Genomic DNA, 20,276 nt, shown 5'->3' on the forward strand with positions numbered 1-20,276 from the left:
AGAACGCACCTCTAACTTTTCAAAGTTATGAATGAATGAATGAATACACTTTTATTGTACACTACCCACTTTTGCTAACGCTAATGGCACCTAGAGTTTAGATACGATTGCATAGGATTTCGTTCGTGCTACTTATGCATTCCTGGTATTTATTTTCGTGAATTGTGTAATTTTCTTTTCATTTCTGATTGATTTTGGTGGAAGATCGAAGTATTTATTTGGTATTCAAAAGCCCCGCAAACGGAGGGTGTAGGTTTTTTTTTATAAATTTTTAATAGTGTTTTTTAATTTATTTTTAAGCATTGTTAATAATTTAAAAAAAAAAAAAGAAAAATAATAAATGATAGAATAGTATTAGTAAGACAACATATAAGTCTTTATAAACAAAAACTGAATATAAACAGTCGACTTACAAGAAATGGTCATAAATTAATGACATCTGCATGTCGTCTGCGAAAGGCACAGGGATCATTTGTGGGATTGAGTATACGCTTTTATAATATGATTCCTAAGGTAATTTTGGTCCAACCAATGCATAAATTTAAAGAATATGTTAAAACACATTTATTACAGCGAGGTTACTATACAATTGATGAATTTCTTAATGACAAGGTTGCTTGGAAGCATCTGGCTCCGCTTTCATCTCTCACAATAGAGAAAAATGAATGTTAAAATGTAAAATGTAAATTGTTGATGTTGGAAAAGAGCAACTGCTGAGTTTCTTGCCGGCTTCTCCTCGGTAGAATCTTCTTTCTGAACCGGTGGTAGAGTCACTACAAACAGACAGACTTGACGTCTCAATAGACGGCCTACTTGAAATAAATGAATTTTGAATTTGAATTTTGATTAAACGTTGGAAGATATGAATATGGGGTTTCTTTTACTTGCTTCAACGGTGAATGAAAAACTCGTGAGGAAACCTGCATGCTTGGGCCGCCGCCAATATGCACTGAGCCAGCATGTAATGGGTTAATATGATGATGTTCTCCATAAAAGCAAGATATATTCAATAGTTTTTATAATTTATTCATATCATACCATAAATGCTCGCCTACTCTAGTCGGCACCCTACGCACGCCCATTGCCGGATTTCTTCATCTACGCCTTGTTAAGTTTAATGAAGAACAGGCTATGACTAGGTTCTAATTAAAAACCACTACAATCATTATTCTAAAGGCAATGTGCATTATATTTTATTCATGAACTGACCGCACCAGAGCAGATGTTCCTTGTTATCGAAGCGAATTACTCGGATCAAATGCTTGCACGATGGAATCCTAAGCGTAATCTAACCCACTTTTGCTAACGCTAATGGCACCTAGAGTTTAGATACGATTGCATAGGATTTCGTTCGTGCTACTTATGCATTCCTGGTATTTATTTTCGTGAATTGTGTAATTTTCTTTTCATTTCTGATTGATTTTGGTGGAAGATCATCATTATCATCCGTAGCCTACTAACGTCCTAATGCTACGCAGAAGCCTCCAGTCTTATGAGACTAGAGTTTGGATAAGATTGCATAGGATTTCGTTCGTGCTACTTATGCATTCCTGGTATTTATTTTCGTGAATTGTGTAATTTTCTTTTCATTTCTGATTGATTTTGGTGGAAGATCATCATTATCATCCGTAGCCTACTAACGTCCCAATGCTACGCAGAAGCCTCCAGTCTTATGAGACTAGAGTTTGGATAAGATTGCATAGGATTTCGTTCGTGCTACTTATGCATTCCTGGTATTTATTTTCGTGAATTGTGTAATTTTCTTTTCATTTCTGATTGATTTTGGTGGAAGATCATCATCATCATCCGTAGCCTACTAACGTCCCAATGCTACGCAGAAGCCTCCAGTCTTATGAGACTAGAGTTTGGATTAGATTGTATAGGATTTCGTTCGTGCTACTTATGTATTCCTGGTATTTATTTTCGTGAATTGTGTAATTTTCTTTTTATTTCTGATTGATTTTGGTGTAAGATTACATCATCATATCCATCCATCGTCTTCATAATATTAACGTCCCACAGATGGACAAAAGCCTCCGGTGTCATAGCAGACACGTGGGTTCATAATCCAATGCGGATTGGTGGGCTTTAACGAATATTATGACAGGTTAGGTGTCATAGTGATCAAAACCGACGGGTTAACAAGCTCTCCAGGCGCACAGGTTGGCACAGCCCATTCCCTAATTTCAGACTGGTACTGAATTCTTTAACAGAGGAAACACAACACCTACCAAATTTCGGCCCGACCCGGGATTCGAACCCTGGACCACGCGATACGGAGTTGGTCATGCTAACCACTAGAACAATGAGGCAATTAATTCCCAAATTGTACCTGCCAGTGACCAAAGCGCTTACAACTCCGCCAGGGATCTTCGTGGCGTTTCAGATTTTGGACCCACCACGCCACTCCAATGCAGGTAAGTGGGCTTCGTTGATTTTAACTACAATTACAAGCGCTTAAATCAAATACAAAATGTACTCTTTTTCTATCAACATCAAGGCTATAATTATGAATATACTGTAAATCGCTGATGGGAATTGTAATTTAGAGTCTATAGAATACAAACGTGCTTAATCGTGTAAATTCTATGCAAAATATATGAGATTAGAATATTAAACGGACCCTGGGAACTTGTTAAGCCGAAGAGAATACAAATCCATGATATTAACAAGAATTCAGAGCAGATCCTGGTTAAGGATACATCTAAAGTATTTGTATCTGACAATAATAACCCTATAAAGTCGAAATATCGTATAACCAGTGATATGGTAGTGGTTACAGCATCAGCCTCCATTTCGTATGACCCGAATTCGATACCGGCACAAATGTATATATTTTCTGAGTTATGTGCGTTTTTCATTTAAGCAATTAAAATATAACTTGCTTTAAGCGCGAAGGCAAATATAAGGAAACCTGTATGACTGAGTTTTATCTAGTAGCTGTTGATTTTGTTTTTTGATGTGGCATTAAATTTAGTTGTAGTTGTTAAAAAAATTAAAGTATTCAGTATCGCTAAGCCTTAAATAAGGGGTCTGCTGAGGAGTTCTGTCCTCTATCTCCAACCACATTCATCAGATCAACACAAAGTTTAGACAAAATTAAACACATATTATATCCTCTATGTACAAAAATAGTTATTTAAATCGGTTATAATTTGTCGGAGTTACGGTGTTAAATCGTCAAACACTTTTATCCCCTCTCCCGAAGGAACCGAGCTTAATCTCGGAATTAAAAATTAATCCTATATTACTTCTAACACTTCCAAGAATATGTGTACAAAGTTTCATGAGGATCGGTTAAGTAGTTTTTGCGTGAAAGTGTAACAAACAAACTTACATTGACATTTATAATATTAGTAGGGATAGGGATAGGGAAGTAGGGATAGGGATGTTCTCAAACGTGAATTCCACCAATCCGCACTTGGACAGCATTGTGGACTACGGCTTATATACCTTTCTCATTGTAGTTTTGCTCTGTTTATAGTAGGTTTACCACTACTTTCAGTTTACGGATTACCGAAAAACGTTTAAATACCCGTGCACTCAAATAGAATCATGCAATTAAACGTTAGAAGCACAGCGATGTACTTACTGCTAAAATTAAATTCAACTATCTATTGGGGATTCCAACTAAGTCAAGGTTTATTGGTCTAAACATTCTGATGGACAGACGGATAACCTACGTTTGATTAGAGAAATGTAAAGCTCTTGCGGTTGCAGTCGAATGCATTTTATAATTACTGCAATGAGCTATGTGATTCACTCGGAAAGCTTTGTATACACTGGGCAAAATAAAGCGTACGTTATTATACTAGTCAAACCTTTAATTTGATACCCATATTGAGGGAAATAAAATCACCATTTTGTAGGGACGACCACGTTGGTTTTAAAATTTGACATAGTTATAGTATATTCTGCTAGTCAAGTTTTTTAATTAGATACTAACATAACTAAGAACACTCTTGACTTTTTTTTTTTTAAAGACGCGCGCTTGACTGCAATCACCCGTTAGTAAGCGATGATGCAGCCTAAGGTGGAGCGCGCTTGCCTAGAAGATGCCTATTCACTCTTGATTTGAAGGTACTCATATTGTATTGTAAACTAATTTACCTTTCCAGCAAGAAAATGAAAATCCCGTCATTTTTGCGTCGGGGCTTAAAATATATATTGTTTTTAAATCCCTGTACTAAATTGGCTCAGCAGCTTAGCCAAAATGTAAAATGAAGAATAGAATAAGATTCCCCGCACATAAAACTGTTCTCAATAACAATAGTTTTTATATTATGGCGATAAAAATATAAAATGAATTACGTGACAAAATGAAGCCACTAATAAATGAGATAAAATTTTGAAAATATAAAAAAACAAAAATTATAATTCGTGTGTGGGCTGGAGATGACGATCATGAGAAGAATGGTAAGATAACTTACAGCACGATCTAGCACTCTGCTCTCCATAGTCCTTATAGTATCCTGGAGCAGCGAGGATACATTGTGTATGAACGCCTTCATATCGGTGGAAGCTGCTGAAGTGTACTCCGTGTAAAGGAGTAGAGCATTTTCCTTTGTGGCTTTGAGCTCCTCCGCAATCTCTGGCGTGTACCTCTTCTCCACATCGTCGCTTGCGAAGACACTGGCCGGTCTGGCTCTCGTTCTTGATGATATGTATATTCGTGCTGATGGCTGGAATACATAATAAAATATGATTTAAACTTGCTATTGTCTCTGTGAGGTCGACCGTAAGAGCAACACTGTGGAAAAGCCAACAAGGCAAAAGATCCAGAGGGAGAACATTGACACGGTGGGAGGATGAGATAAAAAAAATAGCCGGCCCAGACGGGTCTCAAATAGCTAAAGACAGGGAAAAATGGACATCGTCAGATGGAGGCCTTTACCCAATCTGGGGTTTTTGTAATAAGCTAACATTTGTAACCATAAATTTAAGTAAACGAAAACTAAAAAACTAATATTAAACTTGCTAGTATGTAAATGTGAGTTACAAGAAAAAAAAGGCTTTTTATTTATTTTTTATCTTATTGTCTGTCTGAACTAGTTTATGCTTCTAGCTATTTCTATGCAAAGTTTTCTCATAATGCCAAAAAAATGTCCCAAAAAGAGTTTCGCTATCCCGATATCTCTGGTTCCTCTATGGAGCTCCATATTTGTAATTTGGGCACGTAGAGATAGTCCAAGCGACCACCCATGAGTGAATCTGAGGTGAGTATCAGGCACATTTACCAACCATGTTTAGAGCAATCTAGAGCCATAAGTCATACTGGCGTAATCCGCTGATCTTCAGGCACCTATTAACGCTTACATGGCTTTAATAAAACACCACGACAAGCTTCACTACTTCGGCTTCCCTTTTGGGGTACTGAGTTTGAACCAAGGTAAGTTTTCGAAGTTATGTGCTTTTTTAATTCAAGCAACTAAGTATCGCTTGCTTTAACCGCGTAGAATAACATCGTGAGGAAACCTGTGTCAAATTCAAATTCAAAAATAGTTTTATTAATGTAGACCTATCACAGGCATTGTATGAAGGGTTCATACATAGTATGTTACCATTAATGTTAGATAAGGTAATAACTTAAAACTTAAGCTAGAAGGGTTCCAAACGCGCCGGTCTAAGAAGAGCCTACAACAAACTTAGCTGGGGTTTTTTTGTTATCACCATCTCACAGTTTAATTATATTAAGCTATGAAGCTAGAGCAATTCACACCTAAGCTTTTTTTTCATTCGTGTAATCCTTAATATTATAATATGATTTTTATATAAGCTTACTTTTTATATAAACTTCGAACTTATTGATTTGAACTGGTAATCTATGCATATAAAAATGTTATGTTGGTTTGTGTACGCTTCAAAAACTCAATAAGTTCTGCACCGATCGAGCTGAAATTTTAGCATGATATAAATAATCCGCATCAAGGATTGTTTTTATCTATTTTTGCATCAGTCACATATCCGCGACCGCGAAACTACAGTTTTTTTAACGATCGATGTACCAGTGACCGTGCTATATGCCGAAAGCGAGAAAAACACTCACTGACATATTATGTAATGTATTCTTTGTTTTGTTTCTCATTTCTCAACCATTCCATAAAAATGTGCAACCATGTACAGAGTACAACTATGTACTTTGTTATAAAATGATATAAATTTCCCTTGAATGAAACACTAATAAAATTGTATGCAGACTAGTAAACTGCACTACAAGTTCATTTTTACTTTTAATATTAATATTGCATTCAACTTTTTTATATATTTTTTTAATTTTGTGAACATAATTCAAGTGTCCTATAGAAATGCTTGCGAGTTTAATGTTCTCAAAGACGTGTGAAGTATAACAAAATCTGCACTTGACCAGCGTGGTTGACTCGGGCCAGAATAGAGACTCTAGGAGATTTCATCCTTCGGGAACCCTATACGGGTTTTAGATCTCTAGTGCGCCGTAATGTTCAATACAATACTTAATCTGCTAGTTAGACATAATAAAACAATAATAAAATAAAGTTTATTTCAGATAAAATTCCATAGCATGTGATTATAGAAAGATCAATAATACATGTGCATCTATCTTTACTTCAGTTATAAAATGAAGTACCTTGACTGACTGACTTATGAATCCTAACCGGCCTCGAAAACTGTTGATGAGATCGTTAAATCAAGTGTATTATGAACTATATGAAGTTCCAGAAAGAAATGACTGTAACCTTGTACCTGTAATATTTTTGTTTTATTAGTTGTAAACTTTGATTGAAGTCTTCAAACACAACACACAAAAAAGCTAAAATTCATATCCACAGAAAATGCTCTCAAGTAATCATTTTTTTCTATCACTGTCATCAAGTTTAGTACACAACATGTAACGGAATTACGAAATTATGTTAAAGGGTGCATAAGTATATTTCATTAGAAATCGCCCTGTAAAAATAATAAATCAAAACAAGCATATTTATTTTTCCATACAAACTAATTCAAACATCAAGTGTTTACTTATGACAACCCTATTGAAGGTAAAAGACCGACACGTGCAAAGTTACTACGCCACACGACGCGTACCTAGTAAAGTGACACTGGATTTTACTTTTGCATGTGAAGTCATGGCTGTATCTGATTTATTTCAGTAAAAACTGATGCAATGGTTTATTTAAAAGCTATTAGGTTTTCGGATTTAAAATTCATTACTTTGCGTGCTCTGAGAATACTATTGTGTGGTACCCAACAGATCGCACTGTAGTAGAGAAACCGGAGGCCTTTCCCAGCCGTGGGTAGTTAATAGCCTGTTACTCTGCGAGCCGGAAAGCAGTTATTTATTATTTTACGTAATAAATTTTATGTTTCCTTTGTGACATCATGAAATAATAATTTTAGTGAATACACAATTTTATGGCCGCCATTGCTCGCCGAGGTCGCTATGGAAGATTGGAAACTGTTTGAATCTAGTTTTATTATTCTTGACAGCGGTGTTAATTTGGTCTAAAATCTAGAATAATGGTTTTTGAAGTTTCAAAGACCACAACGCTTCTTAAAACCACCGAATAGGTACTAGACAAAAATTCGAGTATTACGAGTACGTACGCGGTAAGAACACGTTGAATCCTTACCAGGTTTATTTGTTTGTTTGTCCTTCATTCACACCCTAACTATTGGCAATGAGTTAGTAGGAAGGATGGAGAGTAACATTGGCTATTTTTTATTCCAGAAAAACAAACGATTCCCACAGTATTTTTAATAAACACGGACCAAGAAAGCGGGCAGAAAACTAACAAAACGGTTATTTCGTTTTTTTATCATCTCAAATGCTATTAAGGCATAAGGGGCTATTTAAAAGCTCATAATATATTTATTTTGCCAAAATTTTCAGTAGATATTTTAAATAATACTTGATTAATAAATAAATTTAAATTTATAGAAATTCCGCGAAAACGACGGACTTTGGGTCAGGTTACAGCAATGAGCAAGTTTAAAAAAAATTAAAATGTGATCGTAAACTGTAGCTTTTTTAAATTGTAACTGTAGCGTCGTTAAAATGTAGGATTAAATAAATATAAATAAATAAATATACTACGACAATACACACATCGCCATCTAAGCCCTCATCGCCCAAGGTAAGCGTTAGCTTGTGTTATGGGTACTAAGATGTCTGATGAATATTTTTATGAATAATATACATAAATACTAAGAATATACATATAAACACCCAGACCCTGAAAAACATTCATGCACATCACACAAACATTTTCCAGTAGTGGGAATCGAACCCACGGCCTTGGACTAAGAAAGCAGGGTCGCTGTCCACTGCGCCTCTGTTGTGGTATACATTAATGAGTTAAATAAATAAAGGCATGCGTAAAATCGGTCGGTAACATTAAAGGAGTTTCACAAGCATATCATCTTTATGTAGATTTCCCCGCGTAATATGTAGATCAAGAGCAAGCGGCGATATTACCTACAATCAACATACCTACTCGTTTATCATATTCATTGTTTGTGCTGTACATACCGCACATTCCTTCAGTACATAATGTACATAATACACACAGGGTTTAGCTAACACAGGCGTTTGGTCACGATTCACGATCTAATATTTTATGTACAGGCGAGTACAGAATTCTTTTACAGATCTCTTCCAGCACATCTGAATGCCAGAATTGCATATTTGCAGATCGCAATTCTAAATAATAAATATATCACGACAGTACACAATCCGCCATATAGCTCCAAAAAAAAAAGTAAAGTAAGGGTAGCTTGTGTTATGGGTACTAATATGATTGATGAATAATTATCTGTACCGGCGAGCTTCGTACCTCGGATCATTTTTTTTTTATGAATGTTATATTTTAATACTTATTATCCGACTCCGGTCTAAGAGAAATCCCAAAAATCATATATCATAAAAATTGGTTTAGCTGTTCTTGAGTTACAAATGGTGTAACTAACACAACATTCTTTTATATATATAGATATACATAAATACTTATAATACACAGATAAACACCCAGCCACTAATGTTCATCACACAAACCTTGGACTCAGAAAGCAGGGATGTTCTGGAAAACTGACTGAAAACTGGAAATCAGCAGTGAAGGAGTCAGAATGTTTTTTTTTTTAATATTCATAATTGAGGGACCAAGCAGATGGCCCACGGAAGGCGATGAGTTGAAACCATCGCCTATAAACAAAGCATGTAAGGAACACGTCCTGCAACGTGCCAGTCTGTGAATTAATGAATTAATGAATACACTTTTATTGTACACCAAAGAAAAAAAGTAGTTACAGAGATATAAATACATATCAAGAGAGTACAACTTGGTGGCCTTATCGCTACATAGCGATTTCTTCCAGGCAACCAATGGCGTAAAAGGAAAAAACATAGAGATGAGGTAGGTGATGCAATCAATAAAAATTAAAATTATACAAATATATAAATAATATATATATATATAAATATAACTATAATATATAAATATATATAACATATAACATCCTCAATTTATATGAAATTCATAAATAATTAAAAAAGTTGTCTGTCTGTGTCTATCAACCTGAGGAGAGAGGCGTAGGTGTTAAACTTCATGTGCCTGTAATTACACCTGCACCTACGCCCTTCAGAGACACAAAATTCACATTCGGAACACAGCATTTTTGAACTGCTTGCGGCAGAAATAAGCATGGTACTTCCCCGAACGAGCTGTTCAAAAAGCGATACATTTAATAAGTAAACCATCCTTAGTTTATTTTCCAGGAACGCTGAGACGGCGCTGGACGCACCGGTACTGGACTAGACTAGGACTGGACGCACTGAGGGTGGTGATTAAAGTGGATTTAAGTGGATTTGTTCCGTCTTATTGTGTTAAATTACTCCACTTGGCTTATGGGAAGATAGAAGCCTGATGTTTCATAACCTACCGTACCTTTCAGCGAAGAAGAGTTTGCGAAATCGTTTACCCAGGGACGAGCCTAAAGGACGTCGTGCAACGGAAAAAAACAGTGCGCTTTTTGGATATCCCTGAACCACAATCTTGCTAGATGTTAATTTTAGATGTGGTGTTAGATGCTCAACGCCTAAATCATTAGGCATTCAAATTAGGTAGGTGAAAACGGGCATTAGTACGAAATATCTCTGAAGGCGTAGATAATGAAGTATCTTTTGCCAGTTGCTAAGCGGATACACGGACAAGCGGAGGTCGGATATATACGCGGATACATGGACAGAATCCATCTGTAAATACGTCTGTTACAACACAATCGTTGAGATCATAAGTATTTGTAGTTCAAGGTTAGTGTCACTAAATGCATTGACTGACGTCGCGTCGGGTGCATTTATGTAGTGTAAGAGCCCATGATCTAACAATATTAGCCACGTAACTTTAGTGATTGTCGTTGACAGGCCAAGAATTATGATTTATTATATTTAATCCAGCTTGTGCTCAGAAATCCCAATCAAGTATACAGCTGTTAAAAAGACAAGTTATCTGATCATTTATTTCTAACTCCACAATTGTGGTGTGGATTATTATTCGTAGTTCAAGCATTCGGGTGCATTCACATAGTAAAGCGTCCACGTGCCGACAATACCAATCCAGTAACTTTACTGGCAGTTTCTAATTGTCTGAAGTTTAGGACAGTGTCTGAAACATTCAACCCGTAATATCTTGCTTTGAAATGGAGCACACAGCTGTTGCAGAGAGGTCGGAATCGGATATATAAGCTGAAAAGGGCAAGCCATTTGATAATAAGTTTCTTGTTTCACAATTGTGGCTTAGGATCACTAGTATTTTGGTTCAAGGCTGGTGTCACTAAATGCATTGAGTGACGTCGTGTAGCGTAAGAGCCGTGTGATGAGCATTAAGTGTTTTTCAGTGTCTGGGTGTTTATATGTATTTTCTAAGTATTTATGTATATATAATTCATAAAAATATTCATCAGTCATCTTAGTACCCATAACACAAGCTACGCTTACTTGGTGGCTAGGTGGCGATGTGTGTATTGTCGTAGTATATTTATTTTATTTTTTTTATTTTTTTTATCTGTAAATATATTTGTTACAACACAAACGTTGAGATCATTAGTATTTGTAGTTCAAGGTGAGTGTCACTAAATGCATTGAGCGACGTCGGGTGCACTCATGTAGCGTAAGAACCCACGAGCACGTAAATATTAGCCCACTTACTTGACTTACTTTATTGACAATTGTTAATAGACAGAGTTATGATATTTGATATATTGCTCAGAAATCCCATAAAGCATACAATTGCAAAGAGAGCGTACTCATAAGCCGAAAAGACATAATGTCAGATAAAACGTTTCCTGCTTTACAATTGTGGCTTAAGATTATTATTATTTGTTGTCTTAATAGTCTGATATAACTGATGTCGCGTGCATTCATGTAGCGTAAGAGCCCACGAGGCTAAAATAACAGCCTTTACTACTAATTCGTATAAGGCTCAGATGTATGAACAATCATTACCATTTACCATACATCTGAGTACCAAGCATAGAACCTGTTATCTCTTGGTCAGAATGCCCGGACACACAGCTGTTCCTGAGAGCTCGGTTACAAAATATAATCGGAAACGCGGGGACAATCCATCTGCAAATACTTGGTTACTACACAATTACCGCGTGAGATTATTAGTATTTGTGGTTCAAGGTCGGTGTCACTAAATGCATTGAGTGACGCCGGATTCATTCATGTAGTGTAAGAGCCCCTTGAGCTAATATTATCAGCGCATTTTTCAGATTGCTCACGTGACGACATTTTATCTGATAAAAATTGCCATAATTTATTATTAGAAATGGAAACAAAAGGTCTTTTTTACGCTGAGTAGCTCAATAGATCATCATGAATAAAAATTATTAGACAATTTAGATTAGAAACTACATATCGTGCGAAATGTCAAAGCCTGTATATTTTAAATTTAAAAAATGGGGCTGTACGGTGCTATATTGTGATATTGCCGTGTTTTTAAAAACGTACCTTTAAAACAAACATATTTTTATACCTATTTTTAATTACTACTACTGTTAATTTTATTCAAGCATATTTTTTATCCAAGTAACCCCTCGGCTCGGCAATTTTATTTTATAATTTATCTGCACAGACACTTTAAATCCCTGTTATTCCCATTGAAATAAAAAATAACGACGTATTTTACTTACTTTAACCAAAAACGTATTATAACCAAAAAATGATAAAGAAAGCGTTTTCATTATTTTTTTTCTATCTGTCCATTAAAATAATTGTTGGCCAGCCAAGGTAGTAGGTTTCATTAAGATTTTATTTAATAATTTTTGCGGTAGGTAATTTTCATGTATTACAAGGAGGGCTAAAACGAAAAGCAGAGTCGTATGGCCATTTACTGTTAATTTGAATGTTTAATCAATTTATTATTTTGAATAGTTATGTTTTTGTTGGTGAATATTTTTAATCTTATTTAGCTCATCGTCTCTTCGACTATATGCATGCATTCGACGTCATCCTTGTATTATGACGTGTTGGAGTGGCCTTGATCCACAAATACATGTGTTTTCAGCCAAAATTGTATATCAACAGAAATATTACTCTCGGAGTGATGTGTTTAGATCCCATTTGGAATTGGCTGACTGACAACTTTACGATAGCATTTGAAAGTGAATTGCACTGCCTAACTAATCTCTTATTACTGTAATGTCTTATTTTCGTAGGTCTTTTTTAATAGTGCTTTCCTTTTTCTTGTCGATAAGGATGTCTGTACTTATATATCAGTATATAGACAGTAGGTAGTAGAGTGTTTTGTGACAGAGCTCAGCGGGGAAATATTACGGCCATGCTTATTTCTGACCCAAAGAAGCATCGTTGCAATGCTGTGGTCATGTCTGTCATTTTGTTTTTTTTTTTTTTGACTGGTTGATGCAGGGCGGGATTTTGTAGGACGTGTATCTTGCATGCCCTACAAAGTGTTGCTGTCAATTGTTATCATATCAACTAATTAGGTCCCGGCCAACTACAAGGCACGGGTGACCTCCCAGAATATGAAGGGGTAATGGCGGTAGTCCACCACGCTGGCTCCGTGTGGATTGGTGGACTCCACACACCTTTGAGAAAATTATGGAGAACTCGCAAGCATGCAGGTTTCCTCACGATGTTTTCCTTCACCGTTGGAGCAAGTGATATTATGAAAATTAAACTCAATTTGCTATACTCCGCGAAAAGCAGTAGACGGTTCTCCTGCTTTAAAATACCAGCACATATGTGCAAGTTGTATTTTAATTGCTTATAAACGCACATAACTTTGAAAAGTTAGAGTTGCTTGCTGGCTTTCGAACTCGGCCTCTCGAAAGTGAACTCGAAGTCCTACCCACTCGACTATCACCGCTTCCAAACTGCTCACGTTCTGCTGTGGTTATTGGCAATTACTACATATCAGTTAATTATCGCAAATAAAAGAAAAGCAATGAACCGATGAACATGTCAGTAGTAAAACGCTACACGTATTTTCGTCATCATCATTTACAACTTATTACCCAATTGAGCACGGGTCTCCTCACATAACGAAAAGGGATAAGACCTTAGTTAACCACGCTGGCCAACTGCAGATAGGTGGACTTCACATGCCTTTGAGAAATCGTGCAAATTTGCCTAACTATTTGTATTTCACTGTTAAAGAAGCTTAGCCTATTTAATTGAGATAACAAATATTTCTTTTTATTTTTTTTCGTTTTCAAAGAAGAGATTTTTTATTGCTGAAGACGCACATAACTTCGAAAAGTTAGAGGTGCGTGTTGGGGATCGAACTCGGTCTCCTGAGAAGTAATACCGAAGTCTGACCATCTCTTCATGACATACATACATAAAAAAACAACCGACTAAGTATGGGGCTTCTTCTTAGACCAGGGCGCAGTTTGATCTCGCGTTTTAAGTTTTAGGTTTACGAATCTAGTTATCGACGTCATCTCACATATAAAATATGTACATAATATTTTTATGAAATGTACAAAGTACCGTCGGTGTGCCTATTTGAAAAGAGTTTTACTTAGTAATATTTCATTCAAAATTCACTTATTTCAAGTAGGCCTAGTTTATAAACACTTTTGAAACGTCAAGTCAGTCTGTTTGTAGTGACTCTACCACTGGTTCTGAAGGCAGATTCTACCGAGAAGAGCCGGAAATTGCTCAATTTCAACATCATGTTAGCTGAGGGTCCGGCTTACAGGCAGCCTTATTGACTATGCTTTGGGCAGTAGGCAGTAATATATTTAATCAGTTACTGTTTAAAATGTTACTACTTACTGCCTAAAGCAAGGCTATTTACTACGTTGACCTTAAGTATCAGTATCATACATATTATAATCACACCCAGATGGTACATCCCGGTATAGGTATTTATAGTTTGACGCGTGTATGTATTATCTTATTTATCCAATCAAAATACGTACGCAAGGTACCTTGCCAAACTAAATTACAGGTGATTTTAATGGTTCACGTTAAATTACATTTTGTTTATTGCAATAATTGACGGAAACCATCGCATCGCATATAAACAGAGCAATACTTCGTAGGGCTAGCACGTCCTGTTCCTGCGTCTGTGTACGTCAACCTGAGGCGTAGGCGTTAAGCCTCATGTGCAAACATCATCATCAACAGCCCACAAGCGTCCACTGCTGAACAAAGACCTTTCCAAGAGCGCGCCACCACATACAGTCATCCGGCTTTCTCATCCAGCCGCTTCCAGCCACCTTTTCAAGGTCATCTCTCCAGCAGGAGGTCGTCCCACACTGCGCTTACCGATTCGCGGTCTCTACTCCAGAACACGTCTGCCCCAACGGCCATCGGTGCTACGTCAGACATGACCCGCCCACTGCCATTTCAACTTGCTTATTCTTTGAGCTATGTCGGTGACCTTGGTTCTTCTACGGATTTCGTCGTTGCGAATTTTATCCCGAAGAGAGACTTCCAACATAGTTTGCTCCATAGCGCGTTGCGCGGCTTTAAATTTGTGGATCAGGTCGACTGTCAGGGTCCACGTCTCCGCTGCATATGTCATTACAGGCAGGACACACTCGTTGAAGACTTTCGTCCTTAGGCTACAATAAGCAAATGTTATACTCATTTGCTGCATGCGGTACGTTACGTAAAAAACGTATTGATGCTTGTGAGATGATTGCGGTAACTACATTCGTAAATTTAAAACTAAAGCTGCGAGGGTTCAAAATGCGCCCTGGTCTAAGAAAAAGCCTACAACAAACTTAGCCAGCTTTCATTTCCACATTATGAAGTTTCACTTCCAGTCCAGGGTATTTTTTTTTATTTTTTTTTTTAAGCTGCAATAAAAATGCACATTCAACTGTTAGTGTGCTAAGAGTGAGATTGAGATAAGTGAGCTAATAGCGATTTTTATTAAGAACTTCTATAATGAAGGGCCGTAACTTCACTCTTTTCTTCTGATTTATACCCGTGAGAAGCCGGGCCGGGACACCAGTTATTTATATCCAATCGTAACCGAACCTTTTGGTAGCGAGATGGGCAATCGATACTCTATACCTACTAATATTACAAAACTGAAAAGTTTGTTTTATTGAACGCGCTAATCAGGAACTTCTGGTTTGAATTGGAAGAATCAGTTTGTGTCAAAAAGTTTATTTGTCGTGGAAGGCTAAGGCTTTATTACATCGCGCTACAGCCAATATGATGAGTTCATAAATGAAAAATGTTATAAAAGCGGGAAAACATTTGATATGAGAGCTTTCGACGCATACAGCGGTTAAAGTTATAAAAAAATATATATTGCCTTGTTCCCATTTATAAGTTCTAAGAAAGTCCGCGACAGCATTATGTGTATCTTAATTATTTTTATACGGGTTAACTAACTGGAAGCGGTGATAGCGCATTGGATACGAGCTCGACATCACTTTCGGGGGGCCGAGTTCGAATCCCAGCTCGCACCTCAAAGTTATGTGCGTTTTAAGTAATTGAAATATCACTTGCTTCAACGCTGAAGGAAAACATTGTGAGGAAACCTGCATGCCTGAGAGTTCTACACAATGTTGTCAAAGTTGTGTGGAGTCCACCAATCCGTACTGGGCCCGCCTGGTGGACTACGACCTTAACCCTTCTCATTGTTGGGGGAGACCCGTGCTCTGTAGTGGGCCGGTAATAGATCAATGTGATGAATATGAGGACTAATGCCCGTTTTACTAAACCTAGGAATCGCCTAAATCGAATGCTTAATGATACGTTTCACAAACTCTTAGGCGATAACTATTGGTGACAAGTTGATGTATGCCTAGGAACCTAGATTAGGCGTTACTTATAAGTTATTGACTTATTTGTCGTTAGTGAAAACTGGTGTAAGACGCGTGTTACTAGGAGATAAGCATACGCGTACATATGAAACAAGACATCAAAAGCAGGATGTATACGAAAAAGTAATATGAATACGTTGTTATCAAAACTGTATGTCAGCGGGATGGCGGGCGTCCCACGGGTGCCCAGGGCAAACACATCGCAGCTCTGTGTGCCGTAACACGAGACGTGGAGTCTCCAATGTCAAGCCACATTCATGTTATTTTTAGTGACATCTGCATATCGTCTGCGAAAGGTATAGAAGTAATTTGTGGGATTGAGTATACACTTTTATAATATGATAGGTAAGGTAATTTTGGACCTACCAATGCATAAATTTAAAGAATATGTTAAAACACATTTATTACAGCGTTGTAATGACAAGGTTGCTTGGAAGCATCCGGCTCCGCTTTCATCTCCCACAAGATAGAAAAATGAATGTTAAAATGTAAATTGTTTATGTTGGAAAAGAGCAACAGAGTTTCGTGCCGGCTTATTCTCGGTAGAATCTGCCTTCCGAACCGGCGGTAGAGTCACTACAAACAGACAGACTTGACGTTTCAAATGTGCTTATATTAGGCCTACTAGAAATAAATGAAATTTGAATTTGATATTTTATTCGTATTAGCAGAGTAGGTGTTAATACTTTGACTGTATACAATGTATCGTCGATAGCCTAGCGCGCAGGACTTCAGATTCATTTTCAGGAGGCAGAATCGAATCCCCGCACGCACCCTTAACTTTTCGGAGTTATGTGCGTTTTTTATTTAAATATATTTTAGGCAATTTAAATATCACATGCTTTAAGCGATCTAGGGCCGGTAATGAGTTGAATAGGTGATGATGAATATCCAGACAGCTGTATAATTTATATATCCACTCATCTCAGTAGCTAAGCGGTTCAGTGGATGGATTGAGATCCGAAAGACAGTAGATTCAACCCCATATCATTGGCATACACGTAGCACAACATTTCCGCTATATACAAATAGGAAATGGTAATATTTACGATGCCTAACAAAAAAAAACAATTTGAGCATTCAATCAACACTAGTTGCTTGCCGCGACATTGTTCTCGTGGTAATTTCGATGTGTGCCTATATTGATACCTGGACACTACAAAAAAGATCTCGGTGTACTTAACTATCGAAACTAAAATAATATATGCAGTTGGAATCGTACACTTTTTTTTAGGAAAAAATGTAGAATTTGTGCTATCCCGGACTAAACTTAATCTATCTCTAGATTAGCCTATAAATTTCGTCAAGTTAGGATGACTAGGCCTTCCAAATAATTCTTTAAAAAGTTTTTCGCAGCAAAAAAGTCTTACAGACCGACCGCATGCGTTCCCGACCTTTGTCAGTTGGTCATATATAACAGTACCTACCTAATAAAAAAAATTAAGCAAAATATAGTTTTTTCAATAAATTTAGAACAAAATTATAAAAAAACCCTGGGACGCTATAATTGACATGTTTTTAAGGATAATAATCATTCGTTAGGCCAATAAACATTAAAAATACTTTAATCATGTAGCCTCTTCAAAGTTACAATATCCAGCAACGACATGTCAGTAACGCATTGTTTAAAAGGTTAAACAATGTTGCCTGTATCAAATTCAGAATTTGAGGTCTTTGGTTGCCAAGCACAAAATAAGGAACGAGATTCAGATCAGGACCCAGGTACATTCCTTCCAGGTACCATGGACCCCAACAAATTATAAGTTAATAGTACTAGGCAAACATAAATTGAATGTAGATTATTTAGTCAGCTGGCTAAGTGAACTTATCCATGATAATTTTATGTCTAGTGCAATTAGCGTAATGTAAAAAGAGGTAGAGAGCCTTTTGGAGTAGAGACTTTGGGACCGTTGGGTCCGGAGGCACGAGCTCTTTTCAAAGAACTATCGAAAAGGGTTATCGAGTCTACCGTTGATCCTAGAGCGGGCAGTTACCTTGGCCATCGAATTACTTTGGCTATCAAAAGGGGCAATGCTGCCAGCATCAGAACTGTACCTCGCGGCGGTGGTTTCAAAGACGTTTTAGATTTAATTTAGTTTTAAATAGTTTATTATTATATTTATAAAACAATTATTTTAAAAGAGGTTAATTAAATTTGCGTATGGGAAATTTAATTTCAGACCGAAATTACAAGATTGCGATTTTACATAAGTTAATCGTAAGGGACTCTCGTAATTTTTGTTTTTTTTATAATTTTTTATCTATCAAAAGATGCACAAATGTAACATAAAAAAAACCAAACTGGTTAAACAGAATTGACTTACGTCAGTAAAACTTACAGATGTAATACCAGGTTTATACGTGAACGTACGTATAAGTGCACATTGCGGGATCGGATATAACAAAAATTATGTAATATCCTTATGAATGGGAACTAATCCATTTTATGAAAAGATAATAAATGACTGAATGCAATTTTAATAGACAGAAAAAATATTTTCTAAATTTTTAACATTATAGATGGAATGCTAATTTTTGTTACGATCTGACTTTCAAATGTGCGGTAGAGTCACTACTAACGGATAGACTGTACGTTTCAAAAGTGATTTTATAGTAGGTACTAGAAATAAATGGTTATGGCTCTTTGGTTTGAAAATTTATTTTCCCAATCCATGAATTTTCTTGGGATTACTTTCATAAGACTTACCACGGAATTTATTTGCTGAATACATACGTGTTTCATAAAAGATAGTATAATGGATAACGTACTTATTTAAAATAGAGGTCAAATCCCAGAACACTTTTACTTGGGTCAAATTCTTGAAAGTTTATAAGTATGTATATTAATTTTCAGGGTGCTCTAAGCATTTGTGATTTTAACCAAATAAAATATGATAAAGTAATCAATATTACTTACTACCGAGATCTTCTACGTCTTAATACTTAAAACAAAAACGAAAAATTAAAAAGCATTTTGAAGAAACTTTTTAATTTTGACGACAACTTCCAAGGGAAATATTAATAAAATCTAAAGTACCTTTGAAAAACCACTCAGCTTTAAATTGATAATTTTTAAAGTTATTATTTTCTTTATATTTTTTTCTTTTATTAAAGATTTTTTGAATGCAATTTAAATAACCAAGTATCGCATAGTCATTTAATATATTCTACAAAAAAATATATTTAATTTTTTCTACATTCAAAATATTTTTTAATTTTATCTACATTCACTAATTTAAAAAACCAACCTCAACTGCGCGCGAAGTTGTGATCGCGCAAGCGCAAAGCGCGATAAACGCGAGGGAACGCGCAGCCATACTGCAAGCGCGGATTGCACTGGCCGCTGCACGCGCCTGCACCAAGCAGGTACAACATTTTGTAAATATTATGACGCGCCATGCGCGATAGATAGATAGCGCTTGATACGCTAGATTATGTCTAGAGGATTCGCGTTCTAACTTCTGATTTCAAAATTTTAGATCGATCTCTTCCAAACTTTTTTTTTTTGCTTCATCTATCCCGTAGGGAAAAGGGCAAAGGTATATCACCGTACAGCTATGTCTTCAGTTTCATATTCATATCTAATTAGATTGTAAGGTAGCCATGTCTTTGAGGTCCCGGGTTAGATCCTCGGTAGGGGCAATTTGGGAATTTATTATTTCAAAATTACGTCTGGCTGATCAAATGGAAGGCTTAAGCGGTGGCTAGTACAAAGCTATAACGCCAAGCGAGCAAGCGAAACTGACTTGGGGTTATGGGCTTAATATAACTGCCATATCTCAAACAGGATAACATAGCTACTAACCAGTTACTATAGTTACCACCAGGGGAGTAAAGGGCTTTCTTGTAGTGGAATGAAAAAAGAAATATATGACTAGGTTTTTTTTTTCGTTGATTCTCTGTTAAAAACAGTGAAATCAGTTGTGTCATTATCGACTATTTTTTAAATAGATAACTTATTTTGCGTATACGTTTTGTAACAGCCAATA

General features: G+C 36.4%; 1 protein-coding gene across 1 annotated transcript in view; it reads right to left on the minus strand.

Moving 5' to 3' along the window:
• The window catches only part of LOC120626914, a 39,012-nt gene extending 19,394 nt beyond the window's left edge, over nucleotides 1–19,618 (minus strand). The window contains exons 1-2 of the mRNA XM_039894708.1: nucleotides 19,536–19,618; nucleotides 4,431–4,682 (exon numbers count right to left, since the gene is read on the minus strand). Of these exons, the coding sequence (XP_039750642.1) occupies nucleotides 4,431–4,682; nucleotides 19,536–19,604 (321 nt within the window). The 5' untranslated portion in view covers nucleotides 19,605–19,618. The remainder of the gene's footprint in view (nucleotides 1–4,430; nucleotides 4,683–19,535) is intronic.
• Nucleotides 19,619–20,276: the final 658 nt, after the last annotated feature.

Source organism: Pararge aegeria, chromosome 10, assembly GCF_905163445.1.
Source record: "Pararge aegeria chromosome 10, ilParAegt1.1, whole genome shotgun sequence".
In the NCBI taxonomy this organism is placed as follows: domain Eukaryota; kingdom Metazoa; phylum Arthropoda; class Insecta; order Lepidoptera; family Nymphalidae; genus Pararge; species Pararge aegeria.